The sequence below is a fragment of the Denticeps clupeoides genome, unplaced genomic scaffold (assembly GCF_900700375.1).
Source record: "Denticeps clupeoides unplaced genomic scaffold, fDenClu1.1, whole genome shotgun sequence".
Taxonomy (NCBI): Eukaryota; Metazoa; Chordata; class Actinopteri; order Clupeiformes; family Denticipitidae; genus Denticeps; species Denticeps clupeoides.
The window spans coordinates 210,669-225,999 of record NW_021630103.1 but is presented as its reverse complement, the minus strand read 5'-3'; the positions used below and the strand labels follow the sequence as shown (position 1 = coordinate 225,999).

The window sequence follows — 15,331 nt, the reverse complement described above, 5'->3', positions numbered from 1 at the left end:
ATGTCTGCTGTCACTGGTCAGTGTTAAAGGAAAGAGAAAAGAACCAGAAATGAAAGGCAAACCAAGCCTCACATTAATTCATCATTTATGAATGTATGATTAATGTAGAAATATTGGCATGGTCAGATGTTGTGATGTATGACCTGTGCTCAGTATCACTAGTGCTGATGTCTGATGGTACAGCAGCACCTTGAGAAAATTATTGTGAAGATGCCATGGTTAACCAGTTAATATTTATTTGTGGCTGTAGGGTCAATAAAGATTTTGAAGAATGTTATAGGATGCCAAGAAAAACAGATGCATCAGAACGATATTGTATGAGGTCAGTCCCAGTTTCAAGCAAATTGTAAATATAACATACCCAAACATGTGAATCTTATCCAATACAGTGAATGCTTAATGAACACATATCATGCAACCATTAATGTTGTATATTTTCTGTTTTTAAATATTAACATAACATCTACAGAACAGCAATCATGCTACAGCTAAATACCCAGAGGAGAGCGCATGTGTGTATTGAGCATGAAAAAGTTACTGCTTGTGGGTTTTAAGCCAGGCCCTCATGTTTTCTATCTGTGCGTTGATGCTACTCCGGGCAGTGCCACCAGGGGCACTGTACTGTTCCACACTGCTGCCGTAGTCCCACACAGAGGAGACATCAGCATCAAAGAGAGGGCTGGAGGGCAAAGCGAAGATTTTATGAACACAAACGGAAAAAGCGTCAGCGTTTGGGCATGTTTTTTGTATGTGTGTGTGTGAGCATGTATACCTGACTGTCTGAAGGTGTTCTAGAGTGATCTGGTTCAGAGGGATGTTTTTGGACTCGGCCAGAAACACAACTTTGCCAGAACAACTATGAGCCTCTCGGAATGGCATCTGACAGACATAAATAAATGATATAGGTGAGAGAGCGAGAGAGAGAGACATATTTTCCTGGTAGCACATGATAGATATAAACAAGAAACGACCGCTTCTGTATCTTGTGTATTGGTGTGTAAGACATCCTTCTGGTTTTAAAATATCTTGTACACAGGGTATGTCGATGTGTGAGCGTGAATATAGCATGAGTGAACACTGGCCATGGTTCATAGAAAGAAAAGAGCTCCATACTCCTTTCCTGACAAGGTAGTAGGCGAGGTCGGTGGCTAACATGTCTGGACTCAGGGCAGCCTCCATGGCAATGCGATTCACCTGAAACAGGCAAAATGAAACCGTTGACTAGTTAGATTAGCTCAATTTCTAATTAAAGCTTGTTCAATTGAGCAGTTGAATGCTCAACATGCTGACTGCTCATTACATTGCCTTGTGTGATAACAATTCCAACACTGCAGAAGGGTAGTATCAGTATGTTATCAGTTTTTTAACTGCTGTCTCTGTAGAACCTGACTTAGATTATTACATGGTTGCATGATTGCAGTTCTGCTCCAGCCTGGCAGTACAGACCTGCAGAGTAGAGACAACCCCCGTTGCCACCTGCAGCACAGCATCCACAGTGTCATAGGTGTCAAACATGGCCTCCTTATCCTCCTGTGGAGACAGAAAGTGAGCTGACGGCTGCACCAGTCAGAGACACAGGACGAGTGTGACAGAATGCAGGAGATTAAACCCGATTTGTAACTTTTTACTGTGATAATCAGCTCTGTTTGACCTCTGCACTTACTGCTTGTTGCATGTTATCTATGTGATTAGTTAGCTGAGTGTTACCTGGAGATCTTTGTTGTAAGTGCTGGGCAGGCCCTTCAGGATCATTAAAAATCCTGCACACTGAGAAGTCAAGAAAAATGTATTATCATGAATTATCATATATCCTTAAACCCCTAACAAACTGACAGCTAACATTTGTTGTATTCATAAAATCCACTGGGACTTTCTTACTCTTCCAAAGACTCTTCCTGCTTTACTTCGGATGAGTTCCAGACTGTCTGCATTCTTCTTCTGGGGCATCAGACTGCTGCCAGTACTGTTCACACACACACACACACACACACACACACGTCTATCTACTATTGCTGCTACAACATACACAGAACAGAGTGTGACCTCTAGTGAAAATTATGAGCGTGTAAACAGCAGCAGCACTGTGCTATATTGGCAAACAATTACATCTGAATTTTCTGAGACTTTATATACTAACAAAATTTTTTTTTAATTATACATGCATTTTAACAGAATTTTTCAATTTAACATGGGCATATTCTCATAGACTTTAAACAACAGATAAACAGGTCGGCATTGAAAAATATTTTCCTTAGGTAAACAGTATTATTGTAATTTTGGTCAGTGGTAGAGTGGGTTAAGCCCAGACCTGCATATGTTGTTGCAGTCAAATCCAGTCAGACCACATCTATTTATTGTTTACATTGCTCCAACATTAAGCCACATCTAAATTGAGAGTTGTATAACACAGTAGAACTAATTTAATTCCCTTTTAATTGCCAGTTGAGTGAGAATGTTCCACGTCTAGAAATCTAGACATGGATCAGCATAAATAGCGATGCAGTTTTATCCCCCATCTTGATTGTGCAGCTACACTAATGTACTTTGCAGTGTGCTGACCATGAATGATGTTGCACTTACACTGTGCACATGGCCTCTTACAATGACCTCAATGTGTGGACTCTCATAGTCTCATTGTGTGTTCTGAACTATGCGTGTTGTCGTGCTCAATTTCACATTGCATCTTTACAAAATAAATAACTAAATAAATAAAATAATGAAGTAATTGGCTTTGAGAAACTTTAGTAAATTGAATTTACTTTCTGCCATGTGTAGTGCTGCTGTACCTGTATGCATCCGACAGTTGAATGAAGGAGAACTCCTTGGTACTGTAGAGTATCAAGTCCTCAGCCATCTTACTGAGGTGTGTCAGACACATCGATGCCCAGAAGAGGAACTCAACTAGCAAAATTGAAGCATGACAAAGGCCATCTAACTACATCAGTGTGGTTTGTAAAATCTGAACAAGGTACCATATTTAATCTGGTGAATCCTGGGCTTGTTTTTCATGTGAATGGTGCTGGTGGAATGATAGGTCATATAGAAAGATTCTCAATTAGTTGAATATGCCATAACAAGCTATATTCGTTTTAGTTACCATTTACTGATTTGAAGAGTGTGTTGCCCTATCAAATATTTACCATTTGATTACCTGTAAAAACAAAAGGAATCATGAAACGTACCAACAAAATCTCTCTGTCCAGTAGCATCCATGCTGTTGATACTGATTGTATCAAAGTCCAGTTCTGAACAGAAGCACAGCAGCCAGTTCATACAAACAGCATCCTGCTCTGTTCTCCAGAATCTCATTATGAATGTGGAGAACAGTTCTCATCACCGCAGTGACACTGACCTTTACGAAGCAGCTCTCTGTCGATGGCCAGTGGGTTCCCAGCAATGGCCCCACTGCAGACACAGAAAGAAAGGTCCTTAGCAGTTCACTGAAAAATTAAACGAGAACATTTCAGGGCTTTTACGGTCAATAAAGAAAGACCTTCCAAGCGGAAGCACATTCACTCGCCGCAGAGTCTCGTCCAATTTTTCTACATCTCTTCTCAGAGCCACAGCATGGCTGCAGGGCAAACAGATTCAGTTTCACTTATATGCAACCTTGTAAACTACACGTTAAAACCTGCAGATCAAGGAACTACCTGAGAATCCAGTGGCTCCATCTAATTGGCTGAGCCCTCTGCATGTGGGTGTATCCAGGAAACAGAATGTCTATCTCGCTAGATCAGCACAAATTATACATTTGAATAAAAAAATATCACGACTGACAAATACAAAGACGTATATTCCTGATTTGGGGGGCAGCTCACGCAGCAGCTCTGTCCACCATGGTGCTTATCAGCTGTAAAGAGTTTCCTTTCAGGGTGTTGATGGCATCCCGCAGCCACAGGCGCATATCAGTGACAACCTGTTGGGAAGATAGACATTCTGGGAAGAGATCATGACTTGAATCCTCCATCCTCAAACATGAAACAGCTGCAGGTGGCACTGTACCTGATCATTCCTGCTCCTACCGGTGTGAAGCTTTCCTGCCACCTCCCCAATCAGCTCCTTAATAAAGAAACAGAGACAGGGATGTCTGCCTATCAGACCATAATTCCTACATTTGGTCAACCAAAACAAGTCAGACACTTTCAGTCCACTCTCAGACCACCCCCCAACCACAGGTTCAGCTAGTTATCAATTACTTATGCCTTTATTGTCATTGCACTGGATAGACAGGATGCTACACAGAATAAAAATGTAGTATATCTGGTAGACACTAGACATAAAGTAACATAACACCAATGCACAGCATTTTTTTTTTAGATATTTTTAGTATTTTTATAGATAGATAGAGAGAGACAGAGAGAAAGAGAGAGAGGGGGGGGGGGGGGGGGTTCAGTACTGGATTAGTAGGTAACGAAGCGGACCCAAATCCAGATGCATGTCATGGCTCCACTGCCCGCCAAGGGTGCAGAGGACACATTTTGTTGTGTCATCGTGTGCTGTGCATCATGACAAATCACTTTACTTTTCATCAGGCTGAAAAAACCCTCTGCTAACAAGCAAGGCTCAGCAAATCACACACCTTCAGTCGACGCTCATTTGCTGTGTGAACGTCTTCATCTCCAGCCTTGATCTGGAAGTGTCCACTGGACCACTCTTCATACACCTGAGTGTTTAAAAAAAATAATAAAAATTTGCCTAACAGCTCTAATGAATCCCTCCTTTCCCTCCATTAACAACGAAGAGTCCCATCTGCCCTAAAACGACTCACTGTGTCCAGACCGCCGAGGAGCCGCTTCATCTCATCCCCGGTGACCAGGCCGGCCGTCTGGAGCGCTTTCGCGTACGCCTGGCTGCCGCGGACGTCCGCAGCCCACAGCCGCCGGTCATAAGTGATGGAGGCGTTGAACTTTTCCATGATGGGGTCGGTGTCTCCCACGAACCTCCCTCCCCACAGCTTGGTTCCCTGGAGAACATGACACAGACGACCGCTCGACCGAGAAGGAAGCCCGGGCAGACCGCTTTCTGGTTCATTTCTGTCACGTCCATATTACCTCAGCGCTGCTGGCCATGTTCCTCCCGACAACTGTCAACTGCGGTGTCACCAAACTTTTTACTGGACCGCTCCTCGAAAGACGCGCACAGCAGTTCAAAATACTACTCGACGTTCGTGTAATTATAACATTACAGCACTACGGTATCGATGCTGGAGTTTTTTTACCTCAGATTTGGGAAAAGCAAAGCGCCGCGCTCCCGCTGACACGAGCCTCGCAACTGGAAAACGCCCCGCCCACAACGCCAGGCAGCCAATCACTGTTAGCCCGGCGCAGCCAATCACCGCCTTTGTTGTTAACCGGGTTTTACTCCGCTCCTACTGTGGCATGCTGCGTGAGAGCTAGGTCGTGTTTTTCGAAAATTCAATCATTAATGATTAATGATTAATTCAATCATTAATTCAATCATTTTCACTCGTAGTGAAACGTGAACACGCAAAAAGTTACATATAGGGATGGAAATCCAAACTGTAACGTAACATAGTTAAAAGCAGCTGCAGCCTAATATGTAAAATAAATAAAAAACAGATAATTAATTCTAAATGAAATGGCATCAACACAATGATCAGCAAATGAACAAGAAGATATATAAATATAGATGCATAAGAGCAGCCTTATTAACATACCACATCCTGTTCTGGTTGCAGCAGGCTATCAACCGTCAGGATCAATAAAGAGAAGAAATCAGCTAACACTAATGGTACAAAAAGCGGATCTATCTATGTGTGCGTATGTGTGAAAAATAGCAAGACCACATGCAAATTCCTTTTGAACGCAACTACGACAACAAAGGACGAAGAAGAAAACAACATCGGTGAACAGGCCCGAGAGACGGTGGACACAAGGGAGTCGTTTTAAGATATAAGTGGACCGAATGTGTAAAAAACGGCGAAATTCGTAAAGACAAAACATGAGCAACTGACCCCGACGTGATTTGAACACGCAACCTTCTGATCTGGAGTCAGACGCGCTACCGTTGCGCCACGAGGTCCGCCGTGAAGTGCAGCTTTCTGTATGCTCACTTAGCAGCAAAGGATCAAATAATTACGATCACAGGTTATAGAACGCGAGGCGGAAAAATGCATTTGTACGTTCCTGCTGATCTGTTGTCAGCGATGTATTGAGGAAGCGGATCTCAGTCCCGCCTGCGCGAACGGACACACGCCTGCTGATCGCACGCACGCACGCACGCACGCACGCAGGACGCGCTTTCCCTCTACATCAGGTAAATACAGCTCATCAAAGATTTACATGATTATTAATATTCCCTAAAAATTATTTAAACGAGTTTATTTCATTTTACTGAGATTTCTCAGAGTTTTATTATTATTATTAATTTAGCATTATTACTTTTCCTCTTCTGGTCAGTTAAAAAAATTATTAGTTGCACACGGGCAGTTTTAACTCAAGCAAAATATGCCATTGCTTTAGAATAACTGTTAGTAAAGAGTGTTTTCAAAGAAGGTCAAATATTTCCAATTCAAATAACGAAGGCAGTGCGCAGGTTATGCAAATTAAAATTAAAATACAGTTCCAGGAAAATGTCTAACTCCGGACCAGGTAAGATCGGTTTTCTTATTATTTCTTTCTTTTCCTAAGAAATGCATCATTTCACGAACTTCAACTTTTTGCAAAAGCCTTTTTGTCTTTCTTTTTGCATGTGTAAGTTGAAATGGAGGAGTTTGAAGTGACCATCCGGACTTCTGCGATGCAGTTGGCCGGATCTTTCTCCACTTTGTACTTGAGTTTGATTGGTAGCCAAGGGGAGAGTCCAGCTGTGCAAGTAGAACACCATCTCCTGACAGATTTGGTCAGTTATTCATGCTCAAAAAAATAAAGTGAACACTAAAATAAGACATCCTAGATCTGAATTAATGAAATATTCTTATTAAAACTTCTACTTCTTTAGATAGTTGAATGTTCTGACAACAAAAATCACACATATTATTGATGTAAATCAAACATATCAACCCATGGCGGACTGGATTTGGAGTCAAAATTGATGTTTCAGATTGCTCAATTGGATTCAGGTCTGGGGAACGGACGGCCAGTCCATAGCATCAATGCCTTCATCTTGCAGCAACTGCTGACACACTCCAGCCACATGAGGTCTAGCATTGTTTGGCATTAGGAGGAATCCAGGGCCAACTGCACCAGCAAATGGTCTCACAAGGGGTCTGAGGATCTCATCTTGGTACCTAATGGCAGTCAGGCTACCTCTGGTGAGCACATGGAGGGCTGTGCGGCCCCCCCCAGAGAAGTTCCACCCCACACCATTACTGACCCACTGCCAAACCGGTAATGCTGTAGGATGTTGCAGGCAGCAGAACGTTCTCCACAGCGTCTCCAGACTGTCATGTCTTTCACATGTGCTCTCTGTGAAGAGTACAGGGCGCCAGTTGCGCAGTCTGTTTCTGTTTGAGCAGACACATGCATATTTGTGGCCGGCTGGAGGTCAATTTGCAGGCTCTGGCAGTGCTCCTCCTATTCCTCCTTTCACAAAGGTGGAGGTAGTGGTCCTGGTGCTGGGTTGTTGCCCTCCTACGGCCTCCTCCATTTTCTCCTGATGTACTGGCCTCCATGCTCTGGGCACCACACTGACAGAAACGGCAAATCTTGTTGCCACAGCTCACATTGTTGTTCCATCCTGGATAAGCTGCACTACCTGAGCCACTTGTGTGGGGTGCCGACTCCGTCTCATGCTACAACCAGAGTGAAAGCAGCACCAGCATTCAAAGGTGACCAAAACATCAGCCAGCAGGCATAGGAACTGAGAAGTGGTCTGCAGGACCACGCCTTTATTGGGGACATCTTGCTAATTGCCTTTGATTTCCACCTGTTGTCTTTTCCATTTTCACAACAGCATGTGACATTGCTTGTCAATCAGTGTTGCATCCTAAGTTGACAGTTTGACTTCACAGAAGTGTGATTGACTTGGAGATACATTGTGTTGTTTAAGTGTTCCCTTTATTTTTTGAGCAGTGTGTGTGTGTACAAACATACACACACACACACACACATATATATATATATGCATGTATATATGTATATATCTTCTTCCACCAGGCACATTCACTCGTTGTTAGAACTACTGAAAAACTGGGCAAAGTGCTTCTGGTGCGCTTGCGGCTTGAAGCGTTCCCCGGGTTCCCTGACCTTGACTGGCATTGCCAGCAGGTCGAGGTGAGGCGGTGTAATCTGCACGATGCTGAGGTCTTCCCCTTTAACAAATGGCTGCGCTCAGCAGATGGTCCTGTTGAGTTGCGTAATGGTGATGGTAAGTTTAAGAGTGAGGTGTCTAAAACTGTGTCACAGTGTCTGAGTGACTAAATATGGTCACAGCATGTGTTGTTCAATTTGAGTTGCGACACAGAATCCAGGCAGAAATTCAATCAAGAGCATCACCAGAAAACAGACATTTTATTCTCTGTTATTTAGCATTATATGAAAAATCTGAAATGTTTGAAATAATTATATGCTGCTGTACAGGAAAAAAATATGTGAACTCTATTACACACTGGTGCATGCAGCAAGGTACACACATGCCTGGTGAGATTTTAATGATGAACACAAAGTTTAGAATGGGAGCAACCTGTAGAGATGATTGACAGCTACATCCTCATTCTGAACTATTTAAATCCACTCCTTTCTATACATCACCAGCGTCCATCTGTCCCCACTTTAGATTTGTTGAATTGTGTTTTTCTTCTGTCGTGCCCACATTCTTGACAATCACTTCACTTTATTATTAATTGCATAACTGAGGCAATTTAATGACAGCACCTCCTCGCTAAAGTCATACAAGCGAGTCAATTCAATTTCAATGCCCGGCTGGTCTGAGATCTGTTTCTTTCAGTGAGACTGGTGAACCTGGAGAAACTACAACAGCTGAAGGACCACCGCAGTCGGGAGCTGCAGGACAGACAGCTAATCACCAGGCACTGACTTTACCATCACCTAATTTACCTTTACCCTATATTTATCCTGCCTTAATCTTACCCTAACCTTCTACTCTACCCAACCCTACCCACACACCACTATGAGGTATTAGAATGAAGTTTTTAGAAGTTTTTACTGTTTTTTACTTTCTCAGATTTATACATCAGTGGTGTACCATTCATTTAAATGCTCTAATAGGTAACTAAGATAATGAAACTGGGTTTAATCGTCGATCTGCAGGTGGAGCAGTTATGCTGCAGGGATTCCACGCTGTGTGGACATGTCGAGTCTGAAGCTGCTGGGACCCAACCTGACTTTCACCCGTAAGGGGTAAGGTCCAATCTCGGGGGTGATACCTACTCTGGTCTCCTCATATCACCCACATGAATTGGATTTCTGACTACACAGTAGGTTTTCACTAGGTGGAACAGTGAGATCCCTTTGATGCTTGGACAGATCTTTGTCTTGCATACCATCTGGTCTAGGATTAACAAGTATGTGGTAGCAGTAGTTCCAGAACCTCAGTACTGGGAGCAATATTTTATTTACAATATTAACAGCGAGGATAAAGGGCAGTGCTAAAGAGGAGAAATAAATGAACAATTCTCACCATACAGTCTAACTGGCACCGGAATGCACAAACTGACTACCTTTCCCTATAAAAAGTACAGGGGTACAACTCCAAGTACCTTTGCTCCTCAGATCCTTTGGGTTCTGGGGATGTTTGCTGGAACAAATGTACAGAAGAAACGAAAGGAGACTATTACCACCACCACTGATAATAATTATAATAAACAGAATGCACAGCCTAAACTAAAACGAATAAAGCCACATAACAGCAGACATGCCAGTCGCCACCATCTCCTGGTTCAGAGCATTCATTCATTCCTGCTCTGGGGCATCATCATCCCAGGGCTGGGGCAAGAACCTAAAACAACGGGAAAAAAAACCTTTTCCCCAACCAGACTATCTTGCATGAGAAACATCTCCACAAGAAACTACTCCATGTTGCCGGGTCTGGAAAACTGTAGCCCACCACAGGAGATCGGTTAGAATTACGGGTCCAAACTTATGGGTTCACTTTGGAAATCACTCATAGAGATTTCCCCTGCGGGCCTGTCGCGGCCTCCCAGAATCTCTTATTCCTAAGCAGGGTCGCTGCTGCTATGTAAAACAAACCTGTAACGTAACCATGTGAAAAGAATCGAATTGCATTATTGGTTTTGTGTGGTTTGATATTATTCAGTACACACTGCACTCTTTGTCTGACTCAGTCCAGGGACCAACCTGAGCTATTTTCAAGGATTTGCTGACAGACAGGAGTCCTGGGGAAGTTTTGAGGAGTTGGACAGGCTTTTCTTTCACAATGCCAGGAACAACGCCACCGCCTGTATGTTATCTGTTCTGCCGCTCCCTGTTGGTTCAAAGTGATTAATTATGATGATTTATATATTTGTTGACAGTAAATCTCTCTTTCCAATTCAGTGTATGTCCGATCTCATTGGATGGAAGATAACTTTTTTGGCTATCAGTGCCTGAATGGGTGCAATCCAGCTCTGGTTCGTCAGATATACAACATCCCATCCAACATGGCTGTCAATGCGGATTTGCTTCACCCTTTCCTGCCCCAGGAATCATCACTTGAGGAGGAGCTGAAGGTGCCTGCCTTTGTGATAATATTGTTTCCTGGTGTAGGAGAGAATGGATCATATGAGGAAGCTTCTGTCATCAGATCTGACAAAAGTAAATATCTCATATGTGAAATCATGTCATGCTTTCTCTTGAAGAGCGGAAGGGTTTTCCTTCTGGATTACGAGGTGCTGGAGGGAGTCTCTGCCAACATTATCAATGGGAAACAGCAGTACCTTGCAGCTCCACTGTGCCTTCTGCATGTTGACCAGGAAGGGACACTGAAGCCTATCGCCATCCAGGTTGAGTTTATGGCATCTCAATGGGAAACACTAGGTGAACACTAGGTGAACTGGCAACTCTAAGTTGTCCTAAGGTGTGAGTGAATAGTGTGTGACCCTGATAAGGAATAATTGGAAGTGAGTGAGAATGGCAAGGGAAGCACATGGGAAGTGATGCACCCACAAGCCTGCGATCTGGGGTTGGTTCAGTGTGGCTCAGCATCCTTGTGTGGCAATAAAATCATTTGACATAATATGCTAAATGGCCACGGCCAGATTCACCTCCACTGCGTCCTGACATGAAATTAATTGAGAATCACTGGAATGTGCCTGAGAAAACTGGAGTGCGGTGAAGATCATACGTTTCAGACAACTGAGAGAGCTTTACCACTTACTTTCCGATTAGCTGCAGCAGACGCCTGGCCCTCAGAACCCAGTGTTCCTGCCCTCAGACTCCAAAGCTGACTGGTTGCTGGCCAAGATGTGGGTTCGCAGCTCAGACTTCCAGTACCACCAGCTCATCTCCCACTTCCTGCGAACGCACCTGCTGGGAGAGGTGTTTTGCGTGGCGACGCTCCGACAGCTGCCAGAAGTACACCCCCTTCACCAGGTCAGGGCGTGAAATGATGATGCCTTTTTCGCTTAGATGGGACTGATTGTAACAATTTCTGTTGTCTCTAGTTGCTCATGACACATATCAGAACCACAATGCAGATTAATATCCAGGCCAGAGCATCACTTCTCGCTCCTAATGGCGTTTTTGACCAGGTAAGACTGGCCTTTTCTCTATGCTATTTTATTAGACCAAGTGTACTTGTCCCGTGGAATCTGCAAGCAAGATGTTTGCAGTAGGTTGTGAGGTGGATATCCACCATAGTGTGTATAATGCTTTTGTGATGTATTCTTGTATTTGTGTGCAGTCCATAGGATGTGGTCTGACGGGAGCATTCGCCATCTTGGCTCGTGGTGCTTCTCGATTACGATACAGCTCTCTGTGTGTTCCTGATGACCTGAGAGACAGGGGTGTGGCCACGCTTCCCACCTGCTACTATGCTCAAGATGCCCAGCGGGTGTGGACCATTCTGTTCAGGTACAGTGAAATGTACTAAAAATGCAGATAAACAGCAAGCCAAACTCCTTTCATGAGTCAGGATGTGAACCTCTAGCTCCTTTAATGACTGTTCCCGTCATCAGCTGACCCAGTGAACTGGAGTGAAAACCGTACAAAAACTTAACTCGCTTATGTTAAAAAATGTAACTGATAAATCATAGAAAGCTATGAGAAAACAGTCCAGAAAAAAGTCAGAAACAATGTCCTAAATTTACTCATTAATAACACCAATTAAACAAACTTACAGTGTTTTTAAGACCAAAACAAAAAGGAAAACTATTCCCATGGACAAGCAAGCTCATAAGGGGCACACATTGTTTCTGAATAAAAGTCCTCTTTTAAAATAAAGGCAAGTAGAGACACTTTTTAAACACTTCATGTCTAACTGCTGCCTGCATCACCTTAGAACAGAACAATCATGCTCTGATTACACTACTCCCTACTACATACTACAATAAAACACCTCCAGCAGAACTCTCAGTAGAGACAACCATAGTGGGGCAGTGGTGGCCTAGCGGTTAAGGAAGCGGCCCCGTAATCAGAAGGTTGCCGGTTCGAATGCCGATCTGCCAAGGTGCCACTGAGCAAAGCACCGTCCCCACACACTGCTCCCTGGGTGCCTGTCATGGCCTGTAAGTGGCTTTATCATCTGATATGTTGCATCCAATTTGTGCTTGATATAAGTTAAGACACATTCTTTTCTGGACCTTCCCAGAAACATGACTTCTTATTTTTACCTTTCAGGTTTGTCTCTGGATGGGTGGATTTATACTACCACTCCGACACAGACGTTCAACTGGACAATGAGGTGCAGCACTGGATCAGTGACATTTTTGCTGAAGGATTTCAGGGCCTGACAGAAATGGGTATGGATCTGGCATTTTATCGTTCTGTGCTCTTAATGCTCTACGGTTTATTCTGCTTGAACTGCAAACATATCCGGTGAAGAGTGTCAATTTCCTGGGGTGCTTCATCCCATGCTTCCTTAAAAAGAACCCACATTGTACCAGAAATCCCCATATGCTTCTGCTGGAGGTGAGATGGTCTCTGTCTCTCTCCTTTCGAGTGACTCAAGACCAAATTTGCTGGAGCCCAATTTGGAAACCATTCGTGCACCACACATTGTACCCAAGGGCTGTCCATTCACAGAAATAGCCAAGGTTACTGTATATACAACACCATCAAATACAACACCACCAACAAGCACATGCTAAAGTTTTACATTTACATTGCAGATAGCCTTTGATCAGCCAAGAGCAGGACTAGAATCCTTCTTTATGTTTAACACATAGGAGGGACTTGCTTTGTTTTTAAGATGTTAATCACTTAATTAAGCTGTTAATAATCACTTGATCCTAAATGAGCACTAGTTGAAATGAACCTTCTACCGCCTTCATTAGTGAAATCCACTTGGATTTGAGCTATATACGTCATACACTTACAATATGTGCAATTCTATGAATTCTGTTGAGTGGACAAATAACCTTGCTGTCACGGGTGGGCTGGACATGGCATGAAGGAGGACGCATTTGCACGATTTCACAGGACAGGGTTTTAATACAAAATACACGAGACAGGGGAACATCTACACACACAATGACCCGACGGCGAACAGACACGAACAGGATAGTTATATACAATTATATAAATATACACCAGGTGAACACGATCAGGGAACATTACACAGGACAAACATGAAACTCCGGTCCAGACTCCGGATCCGGAGTAACCCCTGCCGGTCCGGATCATGACACTTGCATATATCATCAAAAAAGATGAAAAAAAAGGAAAGTCCATTCTCTAAAAATCTTCACTTCACAAGTCTGTTTGAATATGATGCCACAAGCTTGGCACACCGATCCTTGACCAGTTTTGCCGATATCACTTTGCGGCACCTTGTGTGTGTTGTGTGTAGAATTCTGAGGGGAAACATGAATTTAATCAATTTTTGAATAAGGCTGTAACACAACAAAATGTGGGAAAAGTGAATAATTTTGATTAAATTCTCAGAAAAGGGTCTTTTGGGATTTAATATTCTGTTTCTGTCTGCAGAGCTGCCTCAGTCATTTGAATCCAAGGCGGAGCTGAGCAAGTTTATCACCATGGTGATTTTCTCCTGTTCAGCTCAGCATTCTGCAGTAAACTTCACTCAGGTGTGTAAGTCGTTTTATGTTGGCTTTTGGTTAAAAATCATCCCATAACAGAAAAACCAATATGCAATATTATATACGCAGCTGGACTTTAACCTCTGGATGCCCAACTGCCCAGCATCCATGAGTCAGCCGCCACCTCAGTCCAAGGGCTCTGTGAGGGAGGAAAAGGAGCTTCTGGTCTACCTCCCAGATATCAACGCGACTTGCAGCGTGCTGACTATCCTGGCTCTGCTGTCACAGCCCACGGCTAGCTATGTGAGTTAGTTATGGATTCAGTCATTTATATGAGACTTGACACACAATGAATTAATATATACTAATTACAATAAATTAATATATAGATTTTTCATTCTGCATATAGGTGCCCCTGTGTCAGTACCAGGAGCCGTTCTTCTATACTGGTGCTCACCGTGGTCTGGTGGAGAAAGTACAGAAAGAACTGAAGTCTCTGACAGCAATGATAGAAGAGCGGAACAGAATAATAGCCCTGCCCTACCCCTACCTCTCCCCCAACCACATTGAAAACAGTGTTGCAATATGACTACAGTAATGCACAGTTTTAATGGCTGCAAAAGTACTGCTTATCATAAGCACCTGTATGTGAAAATATCAAATAGAAACAGTATCGAAGATTATTGTGCTTTTCTTTTGTTCTTATTCTCTTTTAGCGATCAGCACATTCAGACACAAGAATATAATAGAAGCCAAAATAAATAGAACATTATGTGATGTTATGGTTAAAAATTTAAGTCCAATAAAACCAGGAAAAAAATACCATTCTTGTTTTGCTTTATTATGTTAAGGGAACGTTGACCTTGATACCTTTGAGATTCAAGGCATGTGGCGCATCCTTCAGAAATCAGTGGCGTTTGGTGACCTGTACTACACACATCTTGATAGATCAGAGAAAGACAGCAAGTGCAATTGCTGACCCTGAAGTTGGTGACCAGACAATAATTTTCTTATGATCACTTAAGCTTTTAAAGTGGCACACTTGAGTGGATGAACATTGCTTTGGAACTGAAGACTGATTGTTGTGGAATTTCTCTCTACATATTATTTACAGCAATTTACAGGTGTGATGTTATGGGAATGTGTTTGATTAGTATTGGGGGCCATGGATATTTTTAAATCACTTGTCACTATAAAGTATAGTGACAAGTGAAC

General features: G+C 43.0%; 2 protein-coding genes and 1 non-coding gene across 10 annotated transcripts; 1 reads left to right on the top strand and 2 right to left on the bottom strand.

The window, feature by feature from the left end:
* Positions 1-219: 219 nt before the first annotated feature.
* LOC114783585 (argininosuccinate lyase-like) lies at positions 220-6,237 on the bottom strand. Of its 6 annotated transcripts, none has more exons than XM_028969091.1 (16): positions 5,052-6,236; positions 4,769-4,963; positions 4,580-4,663; positions 4,003-4,059; positions 3,819-3,916; positions 3,651-3,728; positions 3,494-3,571; positions 3,353-3,405; positions 3,183-3,245; positions 2,787-2,901; positions 1,879-1,963; positions 1,708-1,767; positions 1,447-1,530; positions 1,114-1,194; positions 773-879; positions 220-679 (listed from the first exon to the last, which is right to left on the bottom strand). In XM_028969091.1, the coding sequence occupies exons 1-16, from the start codon at positions 5,067-5,069 to the stop codon at positions 535-537; spliced, it is 1,401 nt and encodes a 466-aa protein (XP_028824924.1). In that variant the 5' UTR covers positions 5,070-6,236; the 3' UTR covers positions 220-534. The 6 variants fall into 6 exon arrangements, 5 of the variants coding, with proteins under 5 accessions (XP_028824924.1, XP_028824922.1, XP_028824921.1 ...); XM_028969089.1 differs by having other exon boundaries at positions 773-1,194; positions 5,052-5,124; positions 5,219-6,236; XM_028969088.1 differs by having other exon boundaries at positions 773-1,194; positions 5,052-5,392; positions 5,678-6,236.
* On the top strand, positions 5,361-14,922 carry LOC114783584 (arachidonate 8S-lipoxygenase-like). 3 transcript variants are annotated; one of them, XM_028969084.1, is made up of 15 exons: positions 5,361-6,276; positions 6,719-6,861; positions 8,118-8,328; positions 8,908-8,989; positions 9,231-9,320; positions 10,265-10,380; positions 10,476-10,648; positions 10,778-10,921; positions 11,307-11,510; positions 11,582-11,668; positions 11,821-11,990; positions 12,756-12,877; positions 14,064-14,164; positions 14,246-14,419; positions 14,526-14,922. In XM_028969084.1, the coding sequence occupies exons 2-15, from the start codon at positions 6,724-6,726 to the stop codon at positions 14,703-14,705; spliced, it is 1,992 nt and encodes a 663-aa protein (XP_028824917.1). In that variant the 5' UTR covers positions 5,361-6,276; positions 6,719-6,723; the 3' UTR covers positions 14,706-14,922. The 3 variants fall into 3 exon arrangements, with proteins under 3 accessions (XP_028824917.1, XP_028824916.1, XP_028824918.1); XM_028969083.1 differs by having other exon boundaries at positions 5,361-6,611; XM_028969085.1 differs by lacking the exons at positions 6,719-6,861; positions 8,118-8,328 and adding an exon at positions 6,583-6,611.
* Positions 5,971-6,042, bottom strand: trnaw-cca (transfer RNA tryptophan (anticodon CCA)). The gene has a single exon. It is a non-coding gene; the product is annotated as a tRNA-Trp (tRNA).
* Positions 14,923-15,331: the final 409 nt, after the last annotated feature.

Coding starts and splice junctions, on each gene's coding strand:
- LOC114783585 (XM_028969087.1), bottom strand. Junction 4,664..4,768: donor TCCTCGGCGGTCTGGACACA/GTGAGTCGTTTT, acceptor TTAAACACTCAG/GTGTATGAAGAGTGGTCCAG. Junction 680..772: donor GAACACCTTCAGACAGTCAG/GTATACATGCTC, acceptor TTTGCCCTCCAG/CCCTCTCTTTGATGCTGATG.
- LOC114783584 (XM_028969083.1), top strand. Junction 9,321..10,264: donor CTGACTTTCACCCGTAAGGG/GTAAGGTCCAAT, acceptor TGTCTGACTCAG/TCCAGGGACCAACCTGAGCT. Junction 14,420..14,525: donor CACAGCCCACGGCTAGCTAT/GTGAGTTAGTTA, acceptor TTCTGCATATAG/GTGCCCCTGTGTCAGTACCA.